Source organism: Vicugna pacos, chromosome 10 (genome assembly GCF_048564905.1).
Source record: "Vicugna pacos chromosome 10, VicPac4, whole genome shotgun sequence".
Lineage (NCBI taxonomy): Eukaryota > Metazoa > Chordata > Mammalia > Artiodactyla > Camelidae > Vicugna > Vicugna pacos.
In genome coordinates this window covers 64,231,855-64,249,213 of record NC_132996.1, presented here as the reverse complement: position 1 = coordinate 64,249,213, position 17,359 = coordinate 64,231,855, and the positions used below count along the sequence as shown (strand labels likewise).

The window sequence follows — 17,359 nt, the reverse complement described above, 5'->3', positions numbered from 1 at the left end:
TTGTCCAAAGTCACACAACTGGTAAGAGGTGCAGTCGGGATCTGAACCCTGTTCGTTCAGCCCCGCCATCCTTGGTCTGACACCCTCTGCTATGCTGCCCCTGTCGGTACCTGCAGCCCTAACCCAGCACCCAAAGAAATACTTTAATGAAGACTGATGCCAGTGGTCCTGAACCTTGCCCCCTGTATCTGATCCCGAAGTGCATGAGATTTATGCCTGTTGTCTTATATAACACAGCAAGGATAATAATCACAGAGACAAGGAAGTGTCACTGGCAAAGCCCATGAGTAATTCCTGGGGAATAGAAATAGAATCTGTATAATAAAGTCTAACCTTTTTCTTTTCCTTTGTGCTTCCTCTTGTTTCACTTGCTCGCAGGGGGGCCACGTGCAGAGGCCTTGCACCTGGTGCTTCCATTAGGGTTCCTTGTGCAAAATGAAATGGCTGAGCTGAGGTGCCAGCTCCTGAGCCTTGTGCAGAAGCACCAGGCAGGACACTGTGATTCAAGATGGCAGCCGAGGGCCGTGTGCAGAGACCCTGCGCTGGGCACTGTGGTCAGAGACCAGAGCAGTGAGCCTGTGCTCAGCCTAAGAGAGCTGTGCCCCCTCCCACCACCGAGAACCTCATAAAGTAGCCCCACCTTTTGTCTGTCGGGAGAGCACATGCTGTAGAGTGTGAGCTCATGCCTCTGCATTCTTTGATCAAAGAATAAAGCCTTCCTTTGCTTCTAAACCAAACTCAGTCTTGTTTTACTGGTGCGAGTAACGCCAGGCAGTGGAACCCTTGTTGGGGAGCTACTGGAGAGGGTTTGTAACGGAAGAGCAGAGAAAATGCTTGGTTACGCGGCATGACAACACCCATTCCAGCTACGGAAACAATCCAGAAAGATTAAGAGACTAGTTTAAGGTAAAGGGTGGTAGACACCCTTGAACTTTCTGACTGAGTGAGTGTAAGGACTGAAGGAGACAGAGGACCAGGAATCTGGTTCTGGGTGGGGCCCAGGAGGACCCCTCTCTTGTGTTGTAGACAGTCTTTGTGTGATATGGACGCTACTGGGACCAAGAGGTCAACTCCGCTGATAGTGACAGAACAGTTTCAATGGCCTTTAGCCTTGGAGAAAGAGTAATGAGTGATTATAATGACTTCAACTCCAGGAGACAAGATTGAGGATTAATATTTCAGGAGGGACAAGACTCCTAGTGGGAGATAAATATGTATAAACTTGTGCTGGGCTGCTCCGTGGACTGAAGAATCACACACGCTTTTTCAGCTTTCTCTCTAGACACCAGTCAGCCCTGTCTCTGCTCCTCTGATCACGGTGACTCCTTCCGTCCACAAAGAAACTATCCACTCACCTGGTTGATGGGGACACGAGTGGTGAGGACAAGGACCCAGGTAGTGTCAAACATCCCACCCCGGTTGTTTCACACAGTGGAGTTGGGACTCAGACTATCGTTTCTATGAACCCTCTTTTCTTTTCTGAGGATGGTATAGAGTAAGTGTTAATGTGGGGTACTGGACATTTGAGAGTGAAATTATCTATGTCTGAATTCTATCTAATTCAGCCACATTGAGTTTCGGTTTCCTTCTCTATAAATGTGAGACTAAAAAGTGCCCATGCTGAGTCACTGTGGGGATGTTTAACTGTAGCCTCAGAACGGACAGGGAGAGGACACAGCTTATCCTGAAAAAAAAAAAAGCAGGATCCTAACAGCTTGAGTCACTCCATGCAAATAATTTTCCGTTCTGCGTATGTGTAAGAAGAGAGATCAGATTCTGTAAATCAGACTTGAACCATATCTTTCCCATTACCTTAGTCTTATTGCACATACTTGAGAATGGGAAGGGGAGGGAAGAAGGTATTGCCTATACAGAGTGACACTCTTTCCAGTATCTGGCCTGTTAGTTTCATACTGCTTGGTTTTCAGAGTAATGGCAGAGCCTGGGAGGCAAAGAACAGCCTGGTGTTTTGCAAAGAGAAGCTCAGATGGCACCTTGGCAGCCTCCCAGCCTGGCAGAGCCAGTCCCGTCAACATGAGATCCTGGGAGGAAGGGCTGGATTGTAGAGAGCTGATACCCCACTTTTTTTTTTTCCTAGTGCAAAGGTCCACATGACAATCCTCAGCTTGGCCAAATCTGAAGAAAACATTCCTAAATGCAATGTACTCTACCAGACACTGTTGAACCGACTGCATTAGAGGGAAATTTCATGATACAGACATTGCTTTTCTTCATTCGTTCCTGCAGAGCTTGGTGTGAAGACAGCTTTCCAGGTGAGAATTCACGCTAAAAGAAAAGAAAAAAGAGCTCATATTGCCTCGTGACATCCTCTCCACTTACGGGAGACAAATCAAAATGCTCATATTGTGTTCTGCTCAGGAGATGCTGACAAATATAACTCAGGAAAAGGAATAACTTCAACTGAAAAAAAAAAGCCATGTATTTGGCACCTAGTCTGTAAGAGGCAACTAGTTAGGTACTATGAAAAATTCTTGCAGGTTTCTGATCTGAACTAATAAATGAATGAGGAAAGATTTGGACACTTTCTGGAAGTGGGTAGGTGAATGGAGCACTTAATATGTGAAGACACTGCAAACATTACCATATGTAGTACTTCTGGTTATATTTTAAGGTAGGTGGTGTTTTGCCTGACAAGAAGATTGTTGTACTTAACGTCAGCAAGGAAAAGAGTAGATGATTAAGGACAAGCATACAGGCCAGATTCTTTGTTTATTTAAATCGTATAATAAACAAATTTACTTTAAAGATTTCACCTGTACTGCTCTTACCACAATCCAGGTTTTTATTTGCCTGTGTTCTTTTTAAAATTTATGCTTATGTATGTGGTATATGAACTGTTTTATGTCCTACGCTATCTCATTTTATTTTCACACTTTCCCATGTGTCCCATGTATAGGAATTACATTTATGTCGTGATGGAGTTGCATCAGATTTTTTTATTTCTTTCCCTATTGCTGGGCATTGAGATTTTGTTCAGTCCTTGCTTACATTTGTGTGGCTTTATCAATTTTGAATTGCTTTCTTTGGGCGAATTTCTCCCTCTGGGAATGACTAAGTCAAAGGTCCTGAATTTCACTCCTGCATGTTGCCCAGTTGTGCCAGCTCAACTGGGTGTATCCAGTTTCCTGGAGAAGCTCACTCTCAGTTGCTTTCAGTCTGTCTTATTTATGAGGCACCATTCTTGTTTCTTGGCTTGTGTGTGCGTCCGTGAAGGGTGGTTCCAAATCTATGTTTTTCAGGAAATACAGTAATATCACACCCCGCAGATTTGACATCCATCTCTACATTGCATCTTATACTCATGTATCTTGCTTGAGAGTCACCTCTAGATAAAAGATAAGATTGGCCTTCAGGAATGCTATACTTTTTACAGTTTTAAGACCCTCCAAGACAAGACAAGGGTGCCTCTACCTTGGTCTGGACTTTTATTCAAGACATAACCTAGTACAAAGTAGCAGAAAACATTTCCCACATCCAGCATATATTTATTTATGCACTCAGTGCATATACATCGATTGGATTCATCGATCAATCAATCAATCTGTGTCCCTGACCGTGACTAGACAGAGAGGTGAACACAAGCATTTTTGTTCATTACCTCATTCACAACACATTTATTGAAGGCATACTATGTTCCAGACACTGTGATAAATACAGTGGATACGGCAATAAATAAGATGCGTTTTCTGCCCCAGAGGAGTTCACCATCTAGAAAAGTAGACTCTAGCAGAATGTAACAAGTTCTGTAATGCAGATGTGCATAAACACTTATGAGAGCAGAGAAAAGGGAGTAAGAAACAAGAGAGGAGGTCACTAGGGATGACAAGCCCTTAAGCTAGACTTTGAAGAATGAATGGAAGGTGAATTCAGAATAGTAGGATCAGGGAATTCCAAACGGAACAAAATGCAGAAAGGATAGAGGTGCTAAAGAAGACACAGCATTGAAGAAATGTCCAGTAGTCTTAGTTGATGAGGAGTAACCACAGAAGAGTCTAGGAAGATAGACCAGAGCCAAATGGTAAAGAAGATCCCATCTACACTCCCTAAGTGAATCTTAAGGAGGTCAGCAGCTATGGTCAATGTAAACCAGAGCCTTCAGGGTCTGGCTAAGTCTCTCCTCTTCTCATATCGTGAAGGAGATGCAAAGGGAAATTACGCATCTGTTGTTCTCTTCAAATGATTAGCAAGGATCTAGGAAGGAGACAGGGGACACACACATGGGAAAATCTGGAACATTCCCCAGTCACACATTACCTAACACATTAAAGCTGCAGGAGCCAAAAATATAGTGAAATACTTGTAACCTAGATATGTGTTTTTCCCTAGAAACAAACTAATATTTGTTCCATTTCTGCAAATCCAAACCTTTTGCAACTGTCCTGAAGAACCAGTAGTCCTGAGGAGTTAAGCTGGAAAGAAGAGGCTCTGGGAAGTCAAATAAACACAGAACTAGCCAATTGGTGCGGATGCCCCAGAGCTTAGCAATTCATTTTGCCAATAACTTCCAGTCAAAAACCACGTGGAACACTCTAGTGCCCAACAAAATCAGGCTTACTGTCTGTTGCAACGAGACAGCCAGCACCCTGTGGGGAAACGAGGCAAATCTCGGTGAGAATACATCAGTAGGGACTGAACAGGTAGGTGATGTGGGGGAGGGTTCCAGGAAGCATGGGTTTGCTCTCGCTTGGGTACTGCCAGGCAGTGTTGCAATTCTGTTAAACTGTAATCCATGAGGCAGAAGGCAAAAAGCAGAGGTAAAGAAGTAGCAGGTACTTGTTGACTGGGGCGAGGAGTATTTGGCCGTATCGGCAGATGAGACTGGCCTCTTGCTTTTATCCGTGTTCTTGAACATCATTGTGAAATGGGCTTGTTTTTGTCTCACTTCATTACATACACAGAATGACCTTGCCTCATGTTGCTGTTTTCTGAAAGTGTTACGTTTTAGGGCTGCCTTTTTTTTTTTCTTTCTTTCTCAAATTCATAAAACACTCCCAAAATGGAATGGGGAGCTATTTTAGATAAACCACCCAGGGAGCAGAAAGTAGCGGAAGCAAATGAGTATAGAAGACCATGACTTTCTTCGAACATCTACATTCAGAACTTTACAACCACTTGAGTCCATCAGGGAGTCTTCTTGACTATTTAAAAATTTAAAAATCAGCACCATTGTTTGAAAAGCCTGTCCTATCTCCATGTAATTGTTGAAACCTCTTTGTAGAAAATCAATTGACCACAAATGTCCATATATTTCTCAGCTCTCTACTCTATTTCATTTATCTATTTGTCTGTCCTTATGCCAAGACCATCCTGCCATGATTACTCGATCTTGCTAGCAAGCTTTGAAATCACATACATTTTAGAATCAGCTTGTGATGTTCTACAAGTGAAACTTGGGTTTTTTATGACTAGTTTGAACCTATAGATCAACTTGGGGGAAAAATTGTGACATATTAGCAATAATGAGTCTTCTAATTCTTTTTTTCCCTTCCATGCATCATTATGGAGAGTTTTAATTGTTATGTCTTTCACTTTCCTTTTCTTTTGCAGTGTCTTTTCTATAGTTAATCATATCCAGGGTAGTTTTCATTTAAGATACTATATTGTTTTCATTTCTATAAACTCCATATTCATCTTTATATCTTCCATTTTTCTCCCAGTCACGATCATGTGTTCCTTTATCTTCTTAAAAATGAGGAGCAAGATTGCAACTATTCAGCATTCTTGTCTGTAGATTCCGACATCTCTGCATTTACCTACTTTAATTTTTTTTAGGTAAAGAGAACCCTCATTTGCAGGGATTATTACATTAGAGGGGATAGCAGTATTGCGATCATAAATATATTTTTCAATATGGCTTTGCAAGTGTCTCCCCTGGGTCTAATTTTACTGATGTGTGTTTTTATATTTTCCTCTTTCTTTATATGCTTAGCATTTTATTGAATGGTAGACAATTCAAATTAGACTTTGTTGTACTTATTTTTAGTACTGTCTTTTGTTCTGGTGCACAGTTAAATTATTGGAATCAGTTGGATCATTTCAAGACTTGCTTTTAACCAGTGTTAGGGTGAATTTAGAAGCGACAAGGCTGAATTTAACCCCCTGCTAAGCCTGAGGATCTTATCCAATGCGCTTATGTTATGAGATCCTTCCATTACAGTCGATGAGAACACAAATTCTTCCTAGCCTTGTGTGAGCTGTAGAGGATTTCCCACCTATGCCTTCCCAGTGATTCTTTCCCTAGGCTAAAATCTAAGGTAGTTTCCCCTTACACAGATCAGCACTGAGCCAAAGAGTCTAGGAGATTGCTCTTCCCCAAGAATTCTCCAGCTGGCTTTCTCTCTCTCTCTGTCTCTGATTCTCCACTCTGGCCTCCCCAGACTCTAGTCTCTGCAGGCACAAGTCAGTGAGACCCTGTGCTCTGATCAGTTTCATTTCTCTGAACTGCAGCCTTCAAATAAGTTGATTCAATGCCAAGGCTCACATTTTCTGTTTCTCTTTTCTTAGGGATCATATTACTATGTTGCCTGATGTCCAACATATGAAAACTGTTGTTTTATTTACTTTGTTTAATTTTGTCATTGTTTCAGGTGGGAAGGTTAATAATCCAGACCCTGTGACTCTATCTTTGGCCAGAAAGGAAAGTACCTTGCTGTTCTAAAATCACAAATTTACCTACCCAGTTCTCCCTTGGAGTGTGTCATCTCGTGCGTGGCCTGTTTTAATACGTATCTTCTCAGAAAACCTCTTCAGTGTTGTCTTGAAAAAGTAACTTTCTGCTCCTCCCAAGATCAAAGTTCCAAACCAAGACACTGTGACGCAACCTTTTTTCTTCCTTTTTCATGTAGATAGGATTTTACGGGATATTTTAGTAATCCCAATTTGATGCAGTGAGTCAAATATGTAAAAATACTATGTTTATGCTGCCTGGTAATTGTGCAACAGGTATCACAGATCCAAGAGTGAGGCTTAGAGATGGCGTAAGACTCAAAAATAGGGGGAGGCTCAGTGCTAAGGTGAGAGTACCAGCTTGAAATATGACTTGTCAATTAAACAAACAAACAATAAGATTAATTGTTAATATTTTAAACCATGTCAAAGTGCCCTATATTAGAAAGTCTGCATCAAAATATCAGGCAATATAATGCACTTTAAATCAAGTGGGAAGAAGGAGGAATGGGAAGGAAGAGGAAGGAGAGGAAGAGGAATGGGAGTAGTAATAAAATAGGTGTTTATATATGACAGATACTTTTATAGGCACTTATTTACTCTTTTGATGTATTAGCTCATTTAATCGTCACAAGAATTCTATGAGTTAGATAGTGCTATTATGCCATCTACTTTGAGAAAACCAAAGCACAGAGAGGCTAGGTAACTTTCCCAAGGTCACACAGCTTATTACTGGTAGAGTCAGAAGAATTAGTGATAGAAATTCAGAAACGGGTCCTGCAGTTTCTAACAGTCTCATTCTTCTTTGGAATTGGTGAGGACTTTAGTGAAGAGGACACCAATAATGAGACATTGAAGAGGTCTCCAGCAAATGGCACAGAACTTGCTATTCTTGTTTCTAAATTTCCTCCAGCTCTTCTCATTCCTGGCTGTTTCTTGATTGTTTCTCTAGGCTACTGAAGTGTCTTCCACGATGTTCCCATTGCAAGGTGCCCAGATGCTGCAGATGCTGGAGAGATCCTTGAGGAACAGCCTTCCTACATCCTTAAAGGTGACAATGGAAAATTCTGAGGAGAGTAAGGAATAGAAACCTCATGTGAATGAGGAGGAAGAGAGACTAATATTTGCTGAGCACCTATTCTGTGCCAGGCACTATTGCTTGTTTTCTTTCATTGAATTTGCATAACCTCTCTACAAGGTATTTGCTGTTATGTCCGTGTCACTGATGAGAAGATGGAGGTTCAGTTAAGTGATTCTCCACAAGTAGTGACTTGCAATGCTACGGTATAAACATAAGAATGCCTGAGACCTCACACTGCCTTTTGCTCCAAGCTGATTCAAAAAGTATTCCCTTGCTCCCTTCCGGGAGACATTCTATAATAGCACTTTCCTTCTACAAAGTTAGCTGAGACACTACATGTTAATTTTTAATTTGTTCTCCCTAAAGGAACACTTGTCAGGTGGGAGGTTAACCATCATGAACCTTCTTTAAAATTAATAAGTCAATTTCTATTTGACTTAAATTTTCCAATTGCTCTGAACTTGTTGCATATCAGGCCATTTTGTGGCTGATTCCCAGTATCTCTGTTAACCTAGTACAGTTGATTGGAAATCTCAGGGTTAAATAAAACATACACATAAATGCCTACATCCAGAACCGTTCAAGAGAAACTCTAATGATAGGCTGAGGTCCTCACTTGAGTTTTTCTTTATCAACCAAAGGGATGGGATCTATTCCAGTGGAATTTAAGCACAGCCGTGTGTGTCTATGTCTCTTTGTGTGTGTCTGTGTATTTGGAGGACAATGTTTTCCTCTACAACTTTTTTTGTGTAGAAATAGAAACTAAATATCCACTGTTTTATAAGAAAGATACTCCTATCAGATACATACATTTTAGATAAGATAAATGCATTCACCTCCTCACCTCCCTAATGGATTTGTTACTCCCTTTTTTCAGTATAAAAGAGAAAACATTAGCGTTGTAGATCATATGGCTTCATTTTCATTGATTAGAAATACACAATGAAACAACTCACCTTAATTCTTTATTTACTGCCCCCCAAAAAAGAGACTTCAAATGAACTGATCTGAAACTAAAGTCACCCACCTTCTTTGGTACATCCCACTAACATTCATCCCTGTTACCTAATATCTAACTGCTTTTGCTTAATAATCCTTAAGATTCAGGCAATCTCTCAGAGAGACAGTCAGTTTTTCTTAGAGATTACACAAGTTACACACTTTATAACACTTGCCTAAGATATTTTTATGGTGAGTAGCTATTTTGAAAGTTCTTCCTGCTAAAAGTCTTTCTTCCACGCTCTAGAGTGTAGAATTTTGTGATTCGGATTTCTCTTTACTCCTCATTTTGAGTGGGCCTCAATCGTTTTGAGAAAACTCTTGGCGGTTCCCAAGTGTCCTTACTTGGAGCATCTCTGTCATAAGATAAAGGGGCCCTCTTGACTCCTCAACTTTCATGAAGAGATAGCATTGGTAGTATATTAAAAACATACATTTTACCCTAGTTGAAACCTGAAATAACTGTCTGCCAGCTTCTTCTAGTGGAGGTATAACCCAGAACTCAATGCTTGCCTGAGTCTCACTTGAGACAATGTCCATCCAGTCTGCTAAGTGTTAGGTGTTAAATGCATTTTATTGCATGTGTCAACTCCACTTGAGTCAATTTAGAGTAGCTGCCTGGCTCATTATGTTCTGAGTTCAGCAGGAAAAAAGACAAGTTTTAACTAATTAGACCAGAGGAATAAGAAAAAATAACAGTTCCACATATTGTCAGATCTTGCGATGGATAGTATATTAGCACAACACAATTTTACAGACCCCCAAATGCAAATGTGTAAAAAGAAAATGTCTACATTTTGCCAAACAGTACTGAATTTCTGTATTAATCCTCCATTCATGGCTGAAAACAGGAGACATTTGGATAAGCTCAGTCAACTTAAATCTTTTTTCTCTTCTCTTTCTCTATGATTTAACATCAAGAGTTCATGTGGGGTGGAGGGTGGTTGGAGGGAAGGAAGTTGGTACAGTGTTTGGTCACTATCTACCCATGGTAGAAACCATATATATACACTTGACCTCTGGTCACTGGCATGTGGGTGTGTGTGTTTGTGTGTGTGTGTATATATATATATATTTGACCTCTGATCTCTGGCATGTTTCTATGCTGGTATCTGCAGAGGCTTCATGTTCACAATTGTCATGAGGCTCATGCTGATCTCCATCCAGCCCCCAAACCACTAGGACACTTTGTCCATAAGAGATCTCATTCATTGTCTCCCCACTCCTCTCTCTTTCTCAACATCCTGTGCAACATGGTGGGGTTGCAGATGCAGGACTGGATGGAGGCTATGGGACTCCACAGCTGATTCTCTTGAGCGCTAGGCTGTAGCCTCTGCTTATTGGTGGGAGTTCATTTAAACTTTCCAGAGGGTAATGTGGACATATATGTTAAAGAGTTTTAAACATGTCCTTAACCTTTGAACCAGATATTACCCTTCTGGATAATCTAAGAAAATATCAGGTGCCCATGCAATGATTTCTGTACAAGCATACCCCATGAGGAATTCTTTGTTAAAGTGAAAAGTTGGAAACAACTGAAATGACCATCAATAGGCAAACGAATAAATGAACTGTGATCCATCCATATAATGGAATCCAGTGCAGCCACTAGAACATAATTGAAAAATTTTGTGTTTATGAACATAGAAATACACCCACGGTGTATTCAGTGGGGAAAAACACCTTGTAAAATTGTGTGTCTCTATGTATATGAATAGAAGAGTGTCTGGGAAAAGATAATATTAAACCCTACAATAAAGAGTGGTGTTCCTAAGATCATTAGTTTTATTTGTCCAAATATTTTACTATATGCATCTATAATTTGTCTTAAATGGGAAGAAAAAGCTTGAGTGAGACACCTTATTTGGCCCTTTCCCACTGTAATATTTTTTGATTTCATAGAAATAAACCTTATCTTGATCAAACAATGCCCATTGTCATCCCTTCCTAATAAGGCGACCTTCTCACCTTCTTGGGACACTGCAGGTTTATGGGACCGTCTGCCACATGAACCAGGGAAACCCGTTCAACCTAAAGGCCCTGGTGGACAAGTGGCCTGATTTTAATACAGTGGTTATCCGCCCTCAGGAACAGGTAAGGTACCAGATGAATGAATGTGTAGCGTGAATGTGCATCTATGTTAATATTTGCTATGTGCCTACCATGCATCTGGCAATGTGGTAGACCCTAGGGATACAGAAATAAATTGTAGTGATGGTGGACAAGTCCCTGTCCTAAAGAACCTCATAGCCTGGTGGAGAATATAGATGAGTAAATAAATTACAACTTAGTGTAAAGTATACAAGAACAGAAGATGTGCCACATACAGAGACAGCACAGATGAATGCTGAGTAAACTATGGAGGTTGGAGATGGAGGGTACAGGCACAGGTTAGAGATACTTCTTAGTCGATGTTTCACTGGAACTGGATTTTGTAGATAAATGTATCTTTGTTAGGCTGACAAGGAAAGGAGGACATTCTAACCAGAGAAAGTAGGAAAGGTAAAGATAGGAAGATATAAAATAGGTTGGTGAGTTAGGGTGATTATAAAAAGCAAATTTATAATACTAGAACTTCCGTATGCATTTTGGGGAAACACTTAAAAATTAGTGAAACTAAATAGTTAATATCTTTAAAAGACAAAAAATCCTAAACTTATTTTAAAATATCCAGTAAAATTATAAATTGTGATATATTTATACAATGGAATAATACTCAGCCATAAAAACTGACAACATAACACTATTTGCAGCAACATGGATGCTCCTGGAGAATGTCATTCTAAGTGAAGTAAGCCAGAAAGAGAAAGAAAAATACCATATGAGATCGCTCATACATGGAATCTAAAAACAAACAAACAAACAAACAAACAAAGCATAAATACAAAACAGAAACAGACTCACAGACATAAAATACAAACTTGTGGTTGCCAAGGGGGCAGGGGGTGGGAAAAGATAGACTGGGATTTCAGAATTGTAGAATAGCTAAACAAGATTATACTGTATAGCACAGGGAGATATATACAAGATCTTATGGTAGCTCACAGAGAAAAAAATGTGACAATGAATATATATATGTTCATGTAGAACTGAAAAATTGTGCTCTACACTGGAATTTGACACATTGTAAAATGATTATAAATCAAAAAAAATGTTAAAAAATAAATTATAAAAATATAAATATACCTATCATACAAATTAAGTTATTTAAAAACCACTAAATCAAACAATATAAAAATAAAGAGATGTATATTAATAATAAAAACTGAACTGAAATAAAGTTGTTTGATCTTTTATCATAAATGTTATCCTAAAGAACAAAATATGTTCGTGGTATCATTGCTGACTTGTGAGTATATTTTTGTGCAACATATTCTTATTGTTTAAAAAAGGTTTCTAATTCTATACTCATTGTGGTAATATTTTCCTGTACCCTCTTCTTTCAAAAAATCTAATCTCTTATTTAATAATTTGAGGTGATCTTTCTAAATAAGTGGTTTCTTTGTTTTTCTGTGACTACAATTTGTTCAGCTATTGTATTATTTTAAGAAAGCATTTCTAGTTGGTTTTCATCCTCTTTGGCTTCATGAAGTATAGATGGAGATTTCAATCCAGAGTTATCCATAACCAAATTTAATACAGCCCTCTTCATAGTTTGTGTATTCCACAAGTATTTCAAATGCAGTAAAATTTATTCTTATAGTAGAAGCTTTTCCTTGTCAATTGCTTTTCTCTTCTTCCTGTTGAGGAGGATGAACGTATTGAAGAACGCTTTCTAAATAGTTGTGTCTTTATTTGAGTTGAAATGGGTAAAGAATTGTATTTTTGTGTAATTTTCTATCATAATTTGAATACCTGAATCTCTCATCTTGATCTCGTGATTTGAAGGACTCAGCAAAAACTGTAATGCATTAATACAAATACCAATATTTTGGTACTTAAAAATATCACAGTGTAGTGGAATTTAGAAGCAAGTATTATAATCATGAAATATAAGAAATGTGTTTTATTCCCCTTTTCTCAATGGTAACAGGAGATGAAAGATGACCTTGATCACTACACCAATACTTACCATATCTACTCCAAGGACCTCAAGAACTGTCAGGAATTCCTTGGCTTACCAGAAGTGATCAACTGGAAACAGCATTTGCAGATCCAAAGTCAGTAAAAGGCATGGGATACATGCTGACTCACATCTCCATCCTGAACACTTTCTCCTATGACACATACCTCCTTTCTCCAAGCTCCAGAGCCTGCTGTCAGTTTTTTTACTCAGCTGCAACTATATTTGTAACGGGGGAAAAATACTCTCAAAGCTTCACGGACTGGGCTGCATATAAAGAACCATAGCATAAGTCCCTGAAAGCCAAGGATTTATAGCATGTTTTGCAGACATGTCCAGGATCCCTTAGGGTGATTGGGTGTCAGAGCCGAGCTTCCCCTAGGGACTTTTCCCTTGGGACATTCCAGGAATGACATCTTGTGCCACAGAATACCTCCCAGGTCACAAAGAACACCTGTGTGGCTGTGCTTTCGCCCTCCAGAGACAGACCACCTAAGATGGTGTTTGCCTGTCACTTGCTATGTGATCCTAGCCAGTTACCTTATCTTCTCTGAGATCATGATTTTCCTACATAAAAATAGGGATAATAGTGGTACCTAAAACATGAGTGTTGACAAGATTAAGTGAAATCTTGTATAGGAATTGCCTAGTATGATACCTGGATGCTTCAGTTAACTTTCACTACATAGCAAACCTCACAATTCTGTGAATCAACAATCTGCTGGTCTCCTCTGGGTTTACCTATGCAGATGCAGTTAGCTGATGGGTAGACTATGGGCTGCTTGCTTTAGCATGGCCTCACTTATATGTCTGAATGCTTGTTCTGGCTGTCAGTGCTGGCTTATTGGCCACAGTGATACCATGATAGGAGCACATGTCCTCAGCAGGCTAGCCTAGGCCAGTTCATATGGTTCAGTTGATCCCAAGGTAACCAGGAGTTATGGCACTCCCCAATGGGCAAACACTTTTGAACCTCTCCCTGCATCAAATTGTCCCTCCCATTGGTGAAAGCAAATCATATGGCCAAAGTTAGATGTGGTGCAGGAGGGGAACATTCCAGGGAACGGATAGAAGGAGATGTGGGCAAATTGTGAGCCATTACTGCAATGGTCTATCACATCGAGAACCCAATAAGTGCTGTAAAAAATATGATTTTTATAACTCATCTTCTTTTATCATCAAAACTACATGATTATGTGTATTTTTAGACTTCATTTTGCCACCAATGGCATGACCATGGCTGAATGAACTTCTAGGCACATTTTCACTTATGTAAAACATAAAAAATTGCACAACTCCTGACTATATGACCCCAGTCACACAGCAGCAGCACCAAGCTCATGACCAAAATTCTCAAAATCCTCACATACTTCCTGTTCCGCTGGAGAATTTCTTCCTAGAATAGACTTAAATCATTGCATTTCTTCTTATAACATCCAGGTTCACAGAACAGCCTGAATGAAGTAATACAAAATCTTGCAGCCACAAAATCCTTCAAAGTCAAGGTAACACAAAACCTTCTCTATATGACAAGTGAGACAACAAAGGAACTGGCTCCTTCCCTGCTGGATGTGAAGAACTTGTCACTGAGCGATGGCAAGCCCAAGGCCATGTGAGTTTGATAAAAGCTACCCTGGAGGACTCAGACCCCTCACTACCCAAAAGACCTCCCAGCTTCTCTCCCTGCTGTCATTCTGGCTCCACACAATCAATCTTCTTCAAAGCAGCCAGAATAATCTTTTTTTTTTTTTAATGTAATTCAAAACGTCTTTCTCCCTTGTTTAAAACACTCCACCATTTCCTTTCTCATCTGGAAGATACCAGGCCTGGGTCAGTTTCCCTTGACCTGTCTTGTCCTTCCAGCTTGCCCATTCCAATGACATTGGCCTTCTTTCTGTTCCTCTGTCATTGCAAGCTCACCCATACTCCAGGACTTTGCATGTGCTGTTTCCTCTGCCTACTCTGTCTCTCAAGATAATAGAAGTAAGAATAAATATAAACCTCAAAACTCATGGACTTTGCTTTTCTCCTGGAATCTCCACAGTGACCAAGAGACATTGAAACTCTCATCCATGGATCCTATCTACGCTGCCTTGGTGAATAAATTCTGGTCTTTTGGTGGCAATGAGAGGAGCCAAAGATTCATTGAGCGCTGTATCCGGACCTTCCCCAACTTCTGCCTGCTGGGGCCTGAGGGAACCCCTGTATCTTGGTCCCTCATGGACCATACAGGAGAGCTGCGGATGGCAGGCACCACGCTTGAATACCGGGCCCAGGGCCTCGTTACCTACCTCATCTATACCCACACCCAGGCTCTGCTCAAATTCGGCTTCCCTGTGTATTCTCACGTAGACAGGAAGAACAAAATTATGCAGAAGATGAGTCACAGTCTGAATCACATCCTCATGCCCTGTGACTGGAACCAGTGGAACTGTGTGCCTCTGTGAAGCCACCCTGAACCCAAGACAGTGTGGGATGGGCATGAGGGCGTGGCTGGAGGAGCAGATGGGTGGACAGAGGGAAAGAATAAATTGTAATCGTAATCATCAGTAAAGGAGTGGCTGCTGTTTGGGCTCTGGGGAAGCCATGTGACTGGTCAACAGGACCACTGCTACCCCTGCACTCAGACTGACGGTGGGCTTCCCCCAGTATCTCAGTATAAGCAGCAGCAGCTCTCCTGCAGTGATTTCACATGGTTGAGTCCCCCACGCTTCTGGGATCTCTGCCATGCTTCTTCACCAGCTACATGTGGCCCCAGGTGCCTCCTCCTAGAACACTTAGTGCACAGGATGATGGGGCCTTGCTGATTTTTCTGGGGGGGGGGTATTATTTTCTGGACATTATGACTTATTCCTCTCTTTCTCTGGCCTTTTCCTTAGTGAAGAGCAGGTGGACTCCACTTGTTAGCTCTATAGAGATTATCCTCTCCTCTGCTGCTTTAGAAGCATATTAAATATATTATATACAAAAAAATATGAGATATTGTGTTAAACAAAATACACATGATATAGCAGGAAGAGTTATTAAGAAAAAAACTAACCTATGTTAGCCTGTCCTCTCTCCGCCTCCACTCCAGGGAAAATGACTCAACATTGTGCCTAAGAGCTGAGCTTCCTAAACTTACCCAAAACCCTCAAACAATAAAGAGATTTTGTATTTGATTGCACAAGTTGAACCTAAGTGGTTCATGATGGAAAGAGGATGGAGTGAGTGTCGTGGGACAAAGCAGGCCAGTGCCACAGGTGGTAAAAGAATTTACCAGAGACAAAACAAAGTGAAAGAAAAAGTTTATTAGGGGTAGGCTGCCATGGACAGCAGTGGGTCACACAGACAAGAGGTGCCTGTGTGTGCACCAAGGGTGAAAGCTTAGGGTCTTTTGTGGGAAGGGGTTGATGAACAGAGGGGGCTGCAGGATCAGCTCTTGCACAAGTTTCTGATTGGCTGTAGGTAAGGCAAAAAAGTTAGGGTCTATGAAGAGGCAATGGGATTTATGACTCTGATAAGAAGGAAACAGGTTGAAACAAACCAGCCTGAGCTACTGTGAGATTAGACATTACTTAGGGCTATTAGTTCTGTTAGGGCAAACACATGTCAGAAAAGGATACATGTTACCTTCTGAGGAATTGCAAGCAGGCATCTGGGAGCCCAGGAGTGGGGGTTGCTGGACTTTGAAAGATGCCAGCTGGCCCCCACAGCGAATTCATGGAAAGAGGAAAGTAGGGGTACCCAGACAGACACAGGAAGGTGAGTATTCATTGAGAAGAAATGGAAGTTGAAGGGGAGGGTGGTACACCATGGATACCTACTTTTCTGCTTGACCTTGGCACATTACTTTAGGATGCTAGAATTTATGCAGTTCAGGCCACTGTCTCATGGGAGAGTCTGGGATGGTGTGGAGGGATAATCTTCCTGGTTGGGACAGGTTAGGTGGGAGAGTTTCTTGCCCCAACCTTTCGGGAGAAACAGCATTAAATACCAGTACTCGGCAGTGAACAGAGCACTGGAATGAAGGTGATCACCTGGATTAAGAACCTGTTCCCTCTGGTCCACCTAAACCTGAAATTAAGCTGCAGAATTGAGGATGAAGGCACACACAGACACACAGAGGACTAAGGTTTAATTCCTTGGCCAGTCAAGAGAGTGGAGGCTTAGTGTGGAGCAGATTTCTTGACTTTGACAGAAAGGACATTTTAGACTGGACAATTCTTGCTATAAGGCTGTCCTGTGCATTTGTAGGATGTTTAGCAGGACCCCTGGCCTCTAGCCATCAGATGTCAATAACATCCTTCATGCCAATTATGCCCAAAAAATGCCTCCAGATATTAGTAAATGTCCCCTAGAGGCTAAGTCACCTCTGGCTGGAATTTAGATAATAAGTAGTTCTCAAAGTTGAGCATGCATCAGGATCACTTAGTTAAATAGAATGGAAAAGAATCTGAAAAGAAAAAATATATATATATAAATATATATATATGTACATATGCGTTAACTGAATCACTTTTCTGCAACCTGAAATTAACATGAAACTA

At 40.7% G+C, this 17,359-nt stretch overlaps 1 protein-coding gene across 5 annotated transcripts; it reads left to right on the top strand.

Annotated features, from left to right (window-relative positions):
- The first annotated feature begins 4,528 nt into the window (after positions 1 to 4,528).
- On the top strand, positions 4,529 to 15,864 carry LOC102532226 (glycine N-acyltransferase). Of its 5 annotated transcripts, none has more exons than XM_072970841.1 (7): positions 4,594 to 4,658; positions 6,609 to 6,725; positions 7,640 to 7,738; positions 10,754 to 10,861; positions 12,801 to 12,927; positions 14,271 to 14,442; positions 14,875 to 15,862. In XM_072970841.1, exons 3-7 carry the CDS (start codon positions 7,661 to 7,663, stop codon positions 15,275 to 15,277), a joined length of 888 nt encoding a protein of 295 aa, XP_072826942.1. In that variant the 5' UTR covers positions 4,594 to 4,658; positions 6,609 to 6,725; positions 7,640 to 7,660; the 3' UTR covers positions 15,278 to 15,862. The 5 variants fall into 5 exon arrangements, with proteins under 5 accessions (XP_006214971.3, XP_072826942.1, XP_072826943.1 ...); XM_072970842.1 differs by having other exon boundaries at positions 6,609 to 6,786; XM_006214909.4 differs by lacking the exon at positions 6,609 to 6,725 and having other exon boundaries at positions 4,529 to 4,658; positions 14,875 to 15,860.
- Positions 15,865 to 17,359: the final 1,495 nt, after the last annotated feature.

Bases quoted from the DNA above. Each gene is read 5' to 3' on its own strand.
- LOC102532226 (XM_072970840.1), top strand. From the start codon at position 6,933: ATGTTTATGCTGCCTGGTAATTGTGCAACAGGTATCACAGATCCAAGA. The intron at 7,035-7,639 runs GTGAGAGTACCA...TTGTTTCTCTAG, and splicing joins GGGGGAGGCTCAGTGCTAAG to GCTACTGAAGTGTCTTCCAC. The intron at 7,739-10,753 runs GTGACAATGGAA...GGGACACTGCAG, and splicing joins GCCTTCCTACATCCTTAAAG to GTTTATGGGACCGTCTGCCA.